This window comes from Kogia breviceps, chromosome 6 (assembly GCF_026419965.1).
Source record: "Kogia breviceps isolate mKogBre1 chromosome 6, mKogBre1 haplotype 1, whole genome shotgun sequence".
Taxonomy (NCBI): domain Eukaryota; kingdom Metazoa; phylum Chordata; class Mammalia; order Artiodactyla; family Physeteridae; genus Kogia; species Kogia breviceps.
The window spans coordinates 110,242,901-110,256,533 of record NC_081315.1 but is presented as its reverse complement, the minus strand read 5'-3'; the positions used below and the strand labels follow the sequence as shown (position 1 = coordinate 110,256,533).

At 43.3% G+C, this 13,633-nt stretch overlaps 1 protein-coding gene across 2 annotated transcripts in view; it reads right to left on the bottom strand.

Annotated features, from left to right (window-relative positions):
• SLC2A9 (solute carrier family 2 member 9) overlaps positions 1-13,633 on the bottom strand; it is a 213,318-nt gene that overhangs the window by 188,986 nt on the left and 10,699 nt on the right. The window contains exons 2-3 of one of the 2 annotated variants that reach the window (XM_067036383.1): positions 11,031-11,125; positions 9,103-9,202 (exon numbers count right to left, since the gene is read on the bottom strand). In XM_067036383.1, the coding sequence (XP_066892484.1) occupies positions 9,103-9,165 (63 nt within the window). In that variant the 5' untranslated portion in view covers positions 9,166-9,202; positions 11,031-11,125. The remainder of the gene's footprint in view (positions 1-9,102; positions 9,203-11,030; positions 11,126-13,633) is intronic. The other variant, XM_067036384.1, reaches the window with a different exon arrangement.

Sequence of the window (13,633 nt, the reverse complement as noted above, 5' to 3'; positions counted from 1 at the left end):
ACCCAGGTGGTCCACACAAATGTGCACCTACAACTGGGAGGGTCCTTGGTGTCTGGGGAGTACCTGAGCTGCAAAGGCATCCTAGTCCAAAAGCACTAAAGGCTCTGCCACCAGAGGGGTTGCAGACTGGAGGCCAGGGCTGGAGGGTGGGGACCAACTGCCCGCAGCTGCCCTGGCCCTGCCCTGCACCAGGGGCTCTCCCAGTCAGAGAAGGGAGAGAAACTTGCAGGACATCACTTTCCCTTTTTGTCCTGCAGCCGGGAGGCAGTGCTTGGCATGGAGACCTCCTCTTATTGGTGGAGCTAGCTGTGAGTCCTCCCCCCAACCTGCCCACAAGCCGGCCCAGAGGTGAGCAGCGAAGTCCCACACCTGAGATCAGAGCCCAGGTGTCCTGGCTCAAGTTCCAGGGTGGCCTTGGCTATTTAAGAAGCCTGGCCTTCGGGTGAACCACGCTTTCCTCCTTCAGACAGGTGGGGGATCTCAGATTCCCAGTGGGCATCCCCAGAGCATCCCAGGGTGAGAAAACAAACAGCTCCACTCTTTGAAAAGCCTTGGTGAGGGTGATGGGAGCTGTCCCCTCACTTTGCCACAGCTCAGAGGGTTAAAACCCAGACAGTGGTGCCAGACAGACAGCCTGGGTTTGGGTCTCGGCCCAGCCACTTACAACCTGTGAGCTCTTGGGCAAGTTACTAGGTTTCCCTGTGACACAGTATCCTCAACTGTAAAATGGGTGTGATAATGATGCCACCACGTCTTACACTTGTTAAGATTTGATGAGTTTGCACACGGAACACACTGAACCACAGAACCTAAAACAGCACCCAGCATATATCAATTGCACAATGAATTATTATCATTATTATTCTTCAAATCCCCTGTCCCCAGAAAATGAGCTATTTCTTGACCCAAATGCTCTCATCCTTTTCTAAACAAACGCCATGATAAGTATTCCACATAGGAAGATTTGCCCCCCACCCCCGGGATATGTGTCCGCAGCTGTAAAGAAGAGGTCTGGGGCCAACTTGATGTTGCTGGATCACTGCTAAGGCTGTTTCCTGGGCTTGGGTTCCTGCCTCCGTAGCAAGCATGATTGGGTACAGCTTTGTGAACGAGATGGCAGCTAACCGGCTTCCCAGTTACCCATCTCACAGCACACATCTACACCGCTCTGCCCTTGGCCAAGTGTATTCACACCCGTGATATCACCAACCCTCCCAGCAGGCTCAGGAGGAGCCGCTAGCCTGACGTTACAGAAAAGAATGGAAGTTCAGGGAGAGCCTGGATTCATCCGTCTCCAAATCCAGAGCCAACCCCCATGCACACAGTCTGTGGCCCATGCTCTCAGGCAGATCCTAAGAAAATAAACTCTATCAAGGATGTGGTCATATACAAATGAACCTATCTATGAAACAGAAACAGACAGAAACAGACTCATGGACATAGAGAACAGACTGGTGGTTGCCAAGGGGGAGGGGGTTGGGGGAGGGATGCAGTGGGAGGTTGAGGTCAGCGGATGGAAGCTATTATATATAGAATGGATAGACAACAAGGTCCTACTGCATAGCACAGGGAACTATATTCTGTATCCTATGATAAACCATCATGGAAAAGAATATGAAAAAAAGAATGTACATATGTATAACTGAATGTGGTACAGCAGAGATTAACACAACATTGTAAATCAACTATACTTCAATTTTTAAAAAGTTAATTTAAAAAAAAAGGATGTGGTCATAAACCAGCATTCCTGGGTATCTAGGCCTGTCCTGACACTCACTCACTCCTGCCTGCACACACCCATTTACTGGTGCCTATAACTTTGCTCATCCTTCAGTGCTCAGCGCCTTCGCCACCTCCCCCCAGAAGCCTCCCTGGGTGTCTCTCTGCCACCCCTGTGTTCTGTGTGCTGCTAACAGCTGTGCTGGCTGTGACCTTCCTCCCAAGTGTTATCCTCATGCGTGTCTTCCCCTCTGGATAGGAGCTCAGCAAGGACAGGGACTGTGTATATTAAGGGGTAAACTGTGCCCCCCAACATTCATATATTGAAGTTCTAACCTCGCTACCTCAGAATGTGATGATTTGGAGACAGGGCTTTTAAAGAGGAGATTAAGGTAAAATGAGGTCATATGGGTGGGCCCTAATCCAACCTGACTGGTGTCCTAGAAGAGATTAGGACACAGACAAGCACAGCAGGAAAACCATGTAAGGACAAAGGGAGAAGAGGGCCACCTACAAGCCAAGGAGAGAGGCCTCAGAAGAAACCAAGCTGCCCACACCTTGATCTTGGACTTCCAGCCTCCAGACTGTGAGGAAATATATTTCTGTTGTTTAAGCCACCCAGTCTGTTGAGCTTTGTCATGGCAACCCTAAAAAATTGACATGGTAGATAGCCTCATCCACCAGAGGGCAGACAGCAGAAGCAAGAAGAACTACAATCCTGCAGCCTGTGGAACAAAAACCACATTCACAGAAAGATAGACAAGATGAAAAGGCAGAGAGCTATGTACCAGATGAAGGAACAAGATAAAACCCCAGAAAAAAAACTAAATGAGATGGAGATAGGCAACCTTCCAGAAAAAGAATTCAGAATAATGATAGTGAAGATGATCCAGGACCTTGGAAAAAAATGGAGGCAAAGATCAAGAAGATGCAACAAGTGTTTAACAAAGACCTAGAAGAATTAAAGAACAAACAAACAGAGATGAACAATACAATAACTGAAATGAAAAATACACTAGAAGGAATCAATAGCAGAATAATTCAGGCAGAAGAATGGATAAGTGACCTGGAAGACAGAATGGTGGAATTCACTGCTGCAGAACAGAATAAAGAAAAAAGAATGAAAAGAAATGAAGACAGCTTAGGAGACCTCTGGGACAACATTAAATGCAACAACATTCGCATTATAGGGGACCCAGAAGGAGAAGAGAGAGAGAAAGGACACAAGAAAATATTTGAAGAGATTATAGTCAAAAACTTCCCTAACATGGGAAAAGAAATAGACACCCAAGTCCAGGAAGGGCAGAGAGTCCCAGGCAGGATAAACCCAAGGAGAAACATGCCAAGACACACAGTAATCAAATTGACAAAAGTTAAAGACAAAGAAAAATTATTGAAAGCAACAAGGGAAAAATGACAAATAACATACAAGGGAACTCCCATAAGGTTAAGAGCTGACTTCTCAGAAGAAACTCTACAAGCCAGAAGGGAGTGGCATGTTATATTTAAAGGGATGAAAGGGAAGAACCTACAACCAAGATTACTCTACCCAGTAAGGATCTCATTCAGATTCAACAGAGAAATCAAAAGCTTTACAGACAAGCAAAAGCTAAGAGACTTCAGCACCACCAAACCAGCTCTACAACAAATGCTAAAGGAACTTCTCTAAGTGGGAAACACAAGAGAAGAAAAGGACCTACAAAAACAAACCCAAAACAGTTAAGAAAATGGTAATAGGAACATACATATCGATAATTACCTTAAACGTGAATGGATTAAATGCTCCCACCAAAAGACACAGGCTCGCTGAATGGATAAAAAAACAAGACCCATATATATGCTGTCTACAAGAGACCCACTTCAGACCTAGGGACACATACAGACTGAAAGTGAGGGGATGGAAAAAGATATTCCATGCATATGAAAATCAAAAGAAAGCTGCAGTGGCAATACTCATATCAGATAAAATAGACTTTAAAATAAAGAATGTTGCAAGAGACAAGCAAGGACACTACATAATGATCAAGGGATCAATCCAAGAAGAAGATATAACAATTATAAATATATGTGTACCCAACATAGGAGCACCTCAATACATAAGGCAACTAACTGCTAACAGCTATAAAAGAGAAAATCGACAGTAACACGATAATAGTGAGGGACTTTAACACCTCACTTACACCAATGGACAGATCATCCAGAAAGAAAATTAATAAGGAAACACAAGCTTTAAATGACATAATAGACCAGGTAGATTTAAATGATATTTATAGGACAGTCCATCCAAAAACAGCAGATTACCCTTTCTTCTCAAGTGCACGTGGAACATTCTCCACAATAGATCACATCTTGGGTCAAGCATCTTATTTGACCACAATGCTATGAGATTAGAAATCAATTACAGGGAAAAAAACGTAAAAAACACAAACTCATGGAGGCTAAACAATACGTTACTAAATAACCAAGAGATCACTGAAGAAATCAGAGGAAATAAAAAAATACCTAGAGATGGGGCTTCCCTGGTGGTGCAGTGGTTGCGAGTCCGCCTGCCGATGCAGGGGACACGGGTTCGTGCCCCGGTCCAGGAAGATCCCACATGCCGCGGAGCGGCTAGGCCCGTGAGCCATGGCCACTGAGCCTGCACGTCCGGAGCCTGTGCTCCGCGACGGGAAAGGCCACAACAGTGAGAGGCCCGTGTACCGCAAAAAAAAAAAAAAAAAAAAAAAAACCCAAAAAAACCTAGAGACAAATGACAATGAAAACATGATGATCCAAAACCTATGGGATGCAGCAAAAGCAGTTCTAAGAGGGAAGTTTATAGCAATACAAGCCTACCTCAATAAACAAGAAAAATCTCAAATAAACAATCTAACCTTACATGTAAAGGAACTAGAGAAAGAAGAACAAACAAAATCCAAAGTTAGTAGAAGGAAAGAAATTATAAAGATCAGAGCAGAAATAAATGAAATAGAAACAAAAAAAAATAGCAAAGATCAATAAAACAAAAAGATGGTTCTTTGAGAAGATAAAAATATTGATAAACCATTAGCCAGACTCCTTAAGAAAAAGAGGGAGAGGACTCAATCAATAAAATTAGAAAAGGTACAACAGACACCACAGAAATACAAAGCATCCCAAGAGACTACTACAAGCAACTCTATGCCAATAAAATGGACAACCTGGATGAAATGGACAAATTCTTAGAAACATATAACCTTCCAAGACTGAACCAGGAAGAAATAGAAAATATGAACAGACCAATCACAAGTAATGAAATTGAAACTGTGATTAAAGATCTTACAACAAACAAAGTCCAGGACCAGATGGCTTCACAGGTAAATTCTATAAAACACTTAGAGAAGAGCTAACACCCATCCTTCTCAAACTCTTCCAAAAAACTGCAGAGGAAGGAACACTCCCAAACTCATTCTATGAGGCCACCATCACCCTGATACCAAAACCAGGCAAAGATACTACAAGAAAAGAAAATTACAGACTAATATCACTGATAAATATAGATGCAAAAATCCTCAACAAAATACTAGCAAACAGAATCCAACACCACATTAAAAGGATCATACACCATGATCAAGTGGGATTTATCCCAGGGATGCAAGAATTCTTCAATATACACAAATCAATCAATGTGATATACCATATTAACAAACTGAAGGAGAAAACTTGTATGATCATCTCAATAGATGCAGAAAAAGCTTTCAACAAAATTCAACATGGATTTACGATAAAAACTCTCCAGAAAGTTGGCATAGAGGGATCCTACCTCAACATAATAAAGGCCATATACGACAAACCAAGAGCCAACATCATTCTCAATGGTGAAAAACTGAAACCATTTCCTCTAAGATCAGGAACAAGACAAGGATGTCCACTCTCGCCACTATTATAGTTTTGGAAGTCCTAGCCATGGCAATCAGAGAAGAAAAAGAAATAAAAGGAATACAAATTGGAAAAGAAGAAATAAAACTGTCAGTGTTTGCAGATGACATGATACTATACATAGAGAATCCTAAAGATGCTACCAGGGAACTACTAGAGGTAATCAATGAATATGGTAAAGTTGCAGTATACAAAATTAATGCACAGAAATCTCTTGCATTCCTATGCACTAACAATGAAAGATCAGAAAGAGAAATTAAGGAAACACTCCCATTTACCACTGCAACAAAAAGAATAAAATACCTAGGAATAAACCTACCTAGGGAGACAAAAGATCTGTACCCAGAAAACTATAAGACCCTGATGAAAGAAATGAAAGACGATACAAACAGATGGAGAGATATACCATGTTCTTGGATTGGAAGAATCAATATTGTGAAAATGATTATACTACCCAAAGCAATCTACAGATTCAATGCAACCCCTTTCAAACTACCAATGGCATTTTTCACAGAACTAGAACAAAAAATTTCACAATTTGTATGGAAACACAAAAGACCTGAATAGCCAAAGCAGTCTTGAATGAAGAAAACGGAGCTGGAGGAATCAGACTCCCCAACTTCAGACTATACTACAAAGCTACAACAATCAAGACAATATGGTACTGGCACAAAAACAGAAATATAGATCAATGGAACAGGACAGAAAGCCCAGAGATAAACCCACGCACCTATGGTCAACTAATCTATGACAAAGGAGGCAAGGATATACAATGGAGAAAAGACAGCATCTTCAAAAAGTGGTGCTGGGAAAACTGGACAGCTACATGTAAAAGAATGAAATTAGAACACTCCCTAACACCATACACAAAAATAAACTCAAAATGGATTAGAGACCGAAATGTAAGACCTGACAGTATAAAACTCTTAGATAAAAACATAGGAAGAACACTCTTTGACATAAATCACAGCAAGATCTTTTTTGATCCACCTCCTAGCAAAATGGAAATAAAAACAAAAATAAACAAATGGGACCTAATGAAACTTAAAAGCTTTTGCAAAGCAAAGGAAACTACAAACAAGAAAAGACAACCCTCAGAATGGGAGAAAATATTTGCAAATGAAGCGATGGACAAAGGAATAATCTCCAAAATATATAAACAGCTCTTGCAGCTCAATATTAAAGAAACAAACAACCCAATCAAAAAATGGGCAGAAGACCTAAATAGACATTTTCCAAAGAAGACATACAGATGGCCAAGAAGCACATGAAAAGCTGCCCAACATCACTAATTATTAGAGAGATGCATATCAAAACTACAATGATGTATCACCTCGCACCAGTTAGAATGGGCATCATCAGAAAATCTACAAGCAACAAATGCTGGAGAGGGTGTGGAGAAAAGGGTACCCTCTTGCACTGTTGGTGGGAATGTAAATTGATACAGGACTATGGAGAACAGTATGGAGGTTCCTTAAAAAACTACAAATAGAACTACCATATGACCCAGTAATCCCACTATTGGACATATACCCTGAGAAAACAATAATTCAAAAAGAGTTATGTACCACAATGTTCATTGCAGCTCTATTTACAATAGCCAGGTCATGGAAGCAATCTAAATGCCCATCTACAGATGAATGGATAAAGGAGATGTGGTACATATATACAATGGAATATTACTCAGCCATAAAAAGGAACGAAATTGGGTCATTTGTAGAGACGTGGATGGATGTAGAGACTGTCATACAGAGTGAAGTAAGTCAGAAAGAGCAAAAGAAATATATTAACGCATATATGTGGAACCCAGAAAAATGGTATAGATGAACCGGTTTTCAGGGCAGAAATAGAGACACAGATGTAGAGAACCAACATATGGACACCAAGGGGGGAGAGTGGCCAGGGGAGTGGTGGTGGGATGAATTGGGAGAGTGGGATTGACATGTATACACAAATATGTATAAAATGGATAACTAATAAGAACCTGCTGAATAAAAAATAAAATAAAATAAAATTCAAAAAAATACCTGGATTTAAGTTGAATAAAAATGCCAATTTTCACTGAAGAATAAAATATACCGTTTTGTTAGGTTTGTGAAATTTACCTCACAAATAAAAGAAATCAGTCTAGCTACTACTCTTGGCATGATTAGCAATTAAATTATGAATTTATCTGGAATCAAGAATAAAGAGAATATAGGCTGAGGTTTTTATTACAAATAAAAATGTTGTCCTTGTAAAAAAAAAAAAATTCACATGGTGTCCTAAGCCTTTTTTGAATTCCCAGGGCCTTCTTCCCACCCAGCTCAGGGAAGGGGCCCAGTAGATACTTCTGGAACTGAACTCAAACTCTCCCCTGGGTGAAGTCCTGAGACTATTAAGTTGGCTTGGATAAAATGAAAACTTTCTACCAAAGAGAGAGTAGCAAAAAAGGGGAATTTTCTACTGAATATCATTTGAGCAGAATGTTTGCAATGACTTCACCCCTTCCTTCCTCACACCCAATGCCTAGACACTGGAGCCTTGGCTCAAACTAATATGAGCACCAAGAAAAAGATACTGTGTCCACTTGGAGGGAATCTCTGTCTGCTTAGCCTGGGTCTTCAGGGTCCCTGGGGCCCCTGAGACAAGTGGCTTGGCCCCTGGACCTCCAGTTCACACCTATGAGATGGGGATGGGGATGCTTAGCTGCCATTTCACACTCCCCAGGGAATTTGGTAAATACACTTGTATTGATCTTTGTCCTGCTAAATACAGGTTTATTACAAATATGGACACATCTTCTGAGTCCTGGTTGCCTTCACACCCATCACGGGACATGAGGTACAGATGGGCCAGTGTTTGAGATCAGCTGCACCTTAAACTAGCTACGTAGCCTTGGACACGTGGCTTCAGCCCTCTTTGAGCCTCAGTTTCTCGCCTGTAAAATGGGGGTAGTGGTGCCTCCACTACAGTGTAGCCAGGAGAATGGAACGAGAGACCTATATAAGGTCTGGCACAGAGCAGGCACTGTTTGGCTGTTGGTTTTGAATCTGGTTTAGAGGGTCCAAGGAGTCCTGAGGAAGGAGAGGGACTTTCTAAGTGCTGAGGACTTCCTGGAGGAGGGGGCACATGGACTGGGCCTTGCAAAGGGTTGGGTTTCAGTGTTTCCTTAAGGATGATGACATTATCACCTTCAACATCAATGTCCTCTTGCTGAGAAATGACGTTTGGAACAGAGACCCCCACTACCCAGTCTGGAAGGTCACCACGGATAGTATCACCATCAACCAGAGTACATCACCATCTGCAGCCTGTGCCTCACCATATACAATTTACAATTCACAGGGGTCCTTCCTGCATAACTTTGCTTCCAGCCTCTACTCCTTCTCTGCCTGACCTCACCTCAACATCCCTTCCCCTGGGAGAAGGGAGGGTGCCAGGAGGGACTGCCCCAGGGTCACCTGAACACTCCTACAAGGGAGACATAGGGAGACCAGGACTGACCAATTTCTTTTTCTCCAAGTCGCTTTCTTTGTTATCTGCTGGGTCCTTTTCCCTGAGCTTCATGGTTAGTTTTCAGCTTTGGGGCTGGGCTTTTTCGTTCCTGAAAAAGAGAAAAAAGGAAGAAGCCATTAGACAGACACTTGCTGTCACAGTTAAGGAACCCAGGGGAGAGTCCCTGGCGAGGACACCAGGATGGGGGGCCTAGCCCCCCCAGAGACCTGGCTACCCCTCTGCTCCTCTCTGGCCTTGGTTTCTCCAGTTGCGAGATGGTCAGTTTGGACCACTTTTCTGTTTTCCTACATATGCCACATCACTTATCAAGTACAGGCCCTTCCCCAGAACATCCTCATTCAGAAGGTCACTCTTACAGTGGGACATGCTTTGGAAACCTTAGACTTTCTGTCCCAAAGATGTGAAAATAAAAGCAGTGCAAATTCAAACAAAGTGCGAATCTCCCCTGTCAAATTGGAGACAGTTGCCGAAATTATGACCCTAATCACTGGCACAACAGAAGTGGAAAACTGTACAGCTTCTCTGGAGTTTGGAAATATGTTTCTAGAGCCATAAAAATATTTAGGTCCTTTGGCCCAATGACTCCATTCATAAATAGTTAGCCTAAAGCAGTAATAACAATGTGTGAAGATTCAAGCCTGAGATGGTCATTGCAGTATTTTTCATGGTAGAAAAATGGTCTTCACGATAGGACAAAATATCTAAGAGTAAGGTTTAAAGTGATGAAACTCGTGCAGCACTTTAAAACTAATGTTAAAGAAGAATATTTAATGTCATTGGAAACTGCTCATAATACATTCTTACTTGATAAGAGGAAGATATATAAAAGAATATACATTAGTCGACATTTAAAATAGGTATACTGGGCTTCCCTGGTGGCACAGTAGTTAAGAATCCTCCTGCCAATGCAGGGGACACGGGTTCAAGCCCTGGTCTGGGAAGATCCCACATGCCACGGAGCAACAAGCCCGTGCGCCACAACTACTGAGCTTGCGCTCTAGAGCCCGCGAGCCACAGCTACTGAAGCCCATGTGCCTAGAGCCTGTGCTCTGCAACAAGAGAAGGCACCACAATGAGAAGTCTGCACACCACAACGAAGAGCAGCCCCTGCTCACCACAACTATAGAAAGCCTGTGCACAGCAATGAAGACCCGTTGCAGCAAAAACCATAAATAAATAAATAAAATAAAATAGGTGTACTTATTAATAGAGTTATACTATTAAACAATATATGTACTTAAACTATGTCCATGTGTTTTTTAATTTAAAATTAAAAGTGAAATAAAATGTTCATACATTAAATTATTTATTAAGCCCCTGGTATCTAGGTTATGGGGATGCGATATTGAGCAAGACAGACTTTGCCCTCCCCTTATGGAGCATACATTCTGGGAGAGGAGACACTTTAGGAAGAGCATATGGGTTGCTCATGGGGCATATGGAAGGTAAGTGGCCTGGCCCAGCACGGGATGGGGGAGCAGTGGGAGATGGGCTGCAGAGATGCACAGGGGACAGATTGCATATTTCTGTGCATAGAAAACAGACTTCCTAGAAGCAGTACAGTACAACATAATAACAATTACCACTTGGCCGTGGTTATCTTAACCAATTTTTTTTTTTTTTGCGGTACGCGGGCCTCTCACTGTTGGGGCCTCTCCCGTTGCGGAGCACAGGCTCCGGACACGCAGGCTCAGCGGCCATGGCTCACGGGCCCAGCCGCTCTGCGGCATGTGGGATCTCCCCGGACCGGGGCACGAACCCGTGTCCCCTGCATCGGCAGGTGGACTGCCAACCACTGCACCACCAGGGAAGCCCCATCCCTCAATTTTTAAATCTCTTGCTCCAGCTGCTCTGTAAGTCTTGGTAACTCCTGAAATGGTCCCCAAAGCCAATCCAAACCTGCGAGCCTGACTTACCTGTTTCCTGGAGCTTCTTCAGCCCGTTCCCGTCTAGAGAGCAAACAGAAGATGCTTCATGAATAGAACGGCTCCCAGTAGAATCAGATATAAGCCTGGGAAATTGTGAAAGAAAGCGGCATTAATGACTAAAAGGCATCCAGCTGCTACCATAAACATTCTGTGATGGCAATCTTGACAAGCGATAAATGATTAACATCGAGCTACTGATGGCTAGCTCAGCTTATTAACAACGTGCCCAGCTGTGGGTCAGCAAGTTCTGGCCTGGGAGTCCAAGGCAGAGGTATCCTGCTGAAGTCACTGCTGACTGCCCTAGGGTGTCAACTTCCTTCTGGATAACTGGATAACAGTGTAGGACCAACCTGCCCGGGCAGCTGTGATGAAGGTCAGTAAAATGACACGTAAGAGTTGTAAAGCGAAACACAAAGGAATGCAGTTTGATCGAGTCTGAAGCCCAGAGGAGCAGGATGACGGGTTGTTGGAAGCCAACCTGGAGCCTCTGTGCCCTGACAGGGTCATGGAACAACAATCCAAGACAGTGCTGCAGGGCAGTGCTGCACCCAGGAAGCTGACTACATCTCTTCTGAGCTGTTTTGTAATTTTGTGCTTCTGCCTTGAAAAAGTACATGGGGGATTTACCCCACCCCCCACCCCCCCCACAACCCACCCACCCCGTCCCAAGCTTAACCGTGTAAAACATCCTCCCCCCAGCCTCCCAAACCAAAACCTACGAATTGGGACTTTTTAACAACAGCCCCTGGCTGGTGGGAGAAAAAAACAAACAACCTGGAAATGTAGGGTTGTTTCTATGGAAAACACCAATAATAAAAAAACAGGGCTTCCCTGGTGGCGCAGTGGTTGAGAGTCCGCCTGCGGATGCAGGGGACACGGGTTCGTGCCCCGGTCCGGGAAGATCCCACATGCCGCGGAGCGGCTGGGCCCGTGGGCCATGGCCGCTGAGCCTGCACGTCCGGAGCCTGTGCTCCGCAACGGGAGCGGCCACAACAGTGAGAGGCCCGCGTACCACAAACAAACAAACAAACAAACAAACAATGGCCCTACATGGGAGTAATAAATGATTATGGGTATTGTTGGTTCTGGTATAAGGATAAATTAATCATACAGAGTCGACTGCCAACATTGGAATTGTTGCCTCGTCCATTCAGACAAGGCTTCTTGCCCAGAGGAACACAGTGATAGATTAAATTGTGAAATTTATTGTAGATGATTTAGGGGTACATTTTTAAAACTTGTCCATGCGGACCTCTGGGACACATAGGAAAGTTCAGGAAACTTCCTCCTCCATAGTTTCTTTTAATGGCTTGTTACATATAAGCTTGGCTTTGTTATTAGTACGGATCGAACCTAGTCGAAGAAAAAACGATGTTTTGAGAACCTTTAGAATTACTTTAAAAGTACATCTAGAAATATTAGGTACAATCTATTATAAATATCTTCTGAGGTTTTAGTTAAACACCTGATGATGTAATCACTTAGGGTATATAAATCTGACTGAGAAAATAAAGAGAGAGAGACCATGCTTGTACATACACAGTGTTGTTGATTTATTTAACTTCCCCTCGCCGACACTGTCCATCCCTCGGGTATTCCTGGACCTGCAGGAGCTGGACTCCCGCAAGTGGTGCCCGAACAGGGACCCGAAGGGTAAGTGGTATATATATAAAGGTGTCTCGGGATAGCTAGGATTTCCAGCCCTTGTAGAGATAGACAAGGTAAGTGAAGGGTGGAATAATTAAGAATAAAGAAAAATGGGACATACAGCATCTAAGGAAAGACAGTTATTTATTGATATTATTAAACATATGTTGTCAGTAAGAGGTATTAAAGTAACTAATAATCAGTTAGCTAATTTCTTTAGTTTTATATGAGAGCGATGCCCTTGGTTTCCAGAAGAAGGAACAGTTAATCTGGAAACATGGATTAAAATTGGAGATCAACTTAAAACTTATTATACTCTACATGGGCCAGAGAAGGTCCCAGTAGATACCATTGCCTTATGGAATCTCATAAGGGATGTATTAGATCCTGTTCAAGAAAGAAATAAAATTCCCTTTACCCCGCCTCCGGGAGAAACTACACCTTTGTGGCCATCCAAAACTTCAGATAAAGATTTAGCTGCTGCCTTTAGTCAAAAATGCGCCTTGGGCTTCCCTGGTGGCGCACTGGTTGAGAATCCGCCTGCCGATGCAGGAGACACGGGTTCGTGCCCTGGTCCGGGAAGATCCCACATGCCGCGGAGCAACTAAGCCCGTGAGCCATGGCCACTAGGCCTGCGCGTCCGGAGCCTGTGCTCCGCAACGGGAGAACGGGAGAGGCCACAACAGTGAGAGGCCCGCATACCGCAAAAAAAAAAAAAAAAAAAAAAAAAAAAAATGCGCCTTAAAGGCTAATAATAATGATGATGATGATGATATACTGCCTCCTGAAGATCAGGCTGACTTAGATGAAGCTGCAGCAGCCTATCACAGGGATCAAGACCCCTGGGGCTTTCCTGCTGTAGACAGGTTGCCTCCTCCTATGGATCCTAAAGAATTGCAACCACCTCCCAAACCTATTTATCCCTCTTTGACACAATACAGACA